Raw genomic sequence first — 927 nt, forward strand, 5'->3', positions numbered from 1 at the left:
CAGATGTCTTTCTGTTTCTCATACACAGGCATAATGCATTAGTTGCTCTGATTCCTTAAATCATCAATAACAAGACAATCATGACCTGAGTCAATTCTGTTCTTTCCACAGTATTAAGGGTATTGGTTTAGAATAATGATTTCTCTGCACCCCACAGTGATTCCCTCCAAGGAAGTGAGACCGGGAATATAACTTTTTGCAGAGCGAAGCAGTACATATGTGGTTTATGGCCCAGGCTCTGACACTGCATGAATTAGTTTAAATTCTGGTCCTACCTCTTTTAGCTATCTGAACTTGAGCAAGTTACCCAAGCCCCATGGACCTCAGTGTCCTCACCTGAAGAATACGAATAGGCCTGGCTGGTTGGGGACCTGGGGACTGGCCTTGGCCTGGGTAGGACGGCAGAGGTGGCAGACCTCTATGGCCCCAGTGATGATGGCAGTGTTTCACGATGAGGTGGAGATCAAGGACTTCCAATATGTAAACAACTCAGAGGTGTACTTCTACCCCTACCCACATGGGAATAAATTCTGCGTCACCCAGGAAGATTTGGTGAATGGGGAGACATGGCAACATGATCTAGCTTCTCTCTCATTATAAAAGTGATTTATGACAAAGGTCAGTTTACTTGTAGAGAGACAGTTCCAGCCTCTTCCACCAATAATGAACTAGTTAAATGCTAAAGAAGACTTTAGGACTCCAAAGCCTGAACTTTGGGGAATGAGCCAAGCTGCAAAAATCAAATTCAATCACTATCTTCTTCATGGGGATAATTTTTTTTTTTTTTAAATTTGCTGCACCATGTGGCTTTCAGGATCTTAGTTCCCCAAGCAGGGATCAAACCCATGCCCACTGCAGTGGAAGCACAGAGTCCTAACTGTTGCAGGAAGGGGGACCCCTTCCAGGGCCTGAAAGGGGGTCTTTTGT

The 927-nt window shown here is 44.8% G+C and overlaps 1 protein-coding gene across 1 annotated transcript; it reads left to right on the forward strand.

Annotated features, from left to right (window-relative positions):
• Positions 1-435: 435 nt before the first annotated feature.
• LOC120867353 (DPH3 homolog) lies at positions 436-683 on the forward strand. Its single transcript, XM_040245740.1, has 2 exons — positions 436-552; positions 624-683. The coding sequence occupies exons 1-2, from the start codon at positions 436-438 to the stop codon at positions 681-683; spliced, it is 177 nt and encodes a 58-aa protein (XP_040101674.1).
• Positions 684-927: the final 244 nt, after the last annotated feature.

This window comes from Oryx dammah, unplaced genomic scaffold (genome assembly GCF_014754425.2).
Source record: "Oryx dammah isolate SB20612 unplaced genomic scaffold, SCBI_Odam_1.1 HiC_scaffold_8, whole genome shotgun sequence".
Taxonomy (NCBI): domain Eukaryota; kingdom Metazoa; phylum Chordata; class Mammalia; order Artiodactyla; family Bovidae; genus Oryx; species Oryx dammah.

What these genes read in the sequence shown, in the direction of transcription:
- LOC120867353 (XM_040245740.1), top strand. Translation starts at nt 436, where the DNA reads ATGGCAGTGTTTCACGATGAGGTGGAGATCAAGGACTTCCAATATGTA. An exon ending in GCGTCACCCAGGAAGATTTG is followed by an intron (nt 553 to 623) that starts GTGAATGGGGAG and finishes GACAAAGGTCAG; the next exon opens with TTTACTTGTAGAGAGACAGT.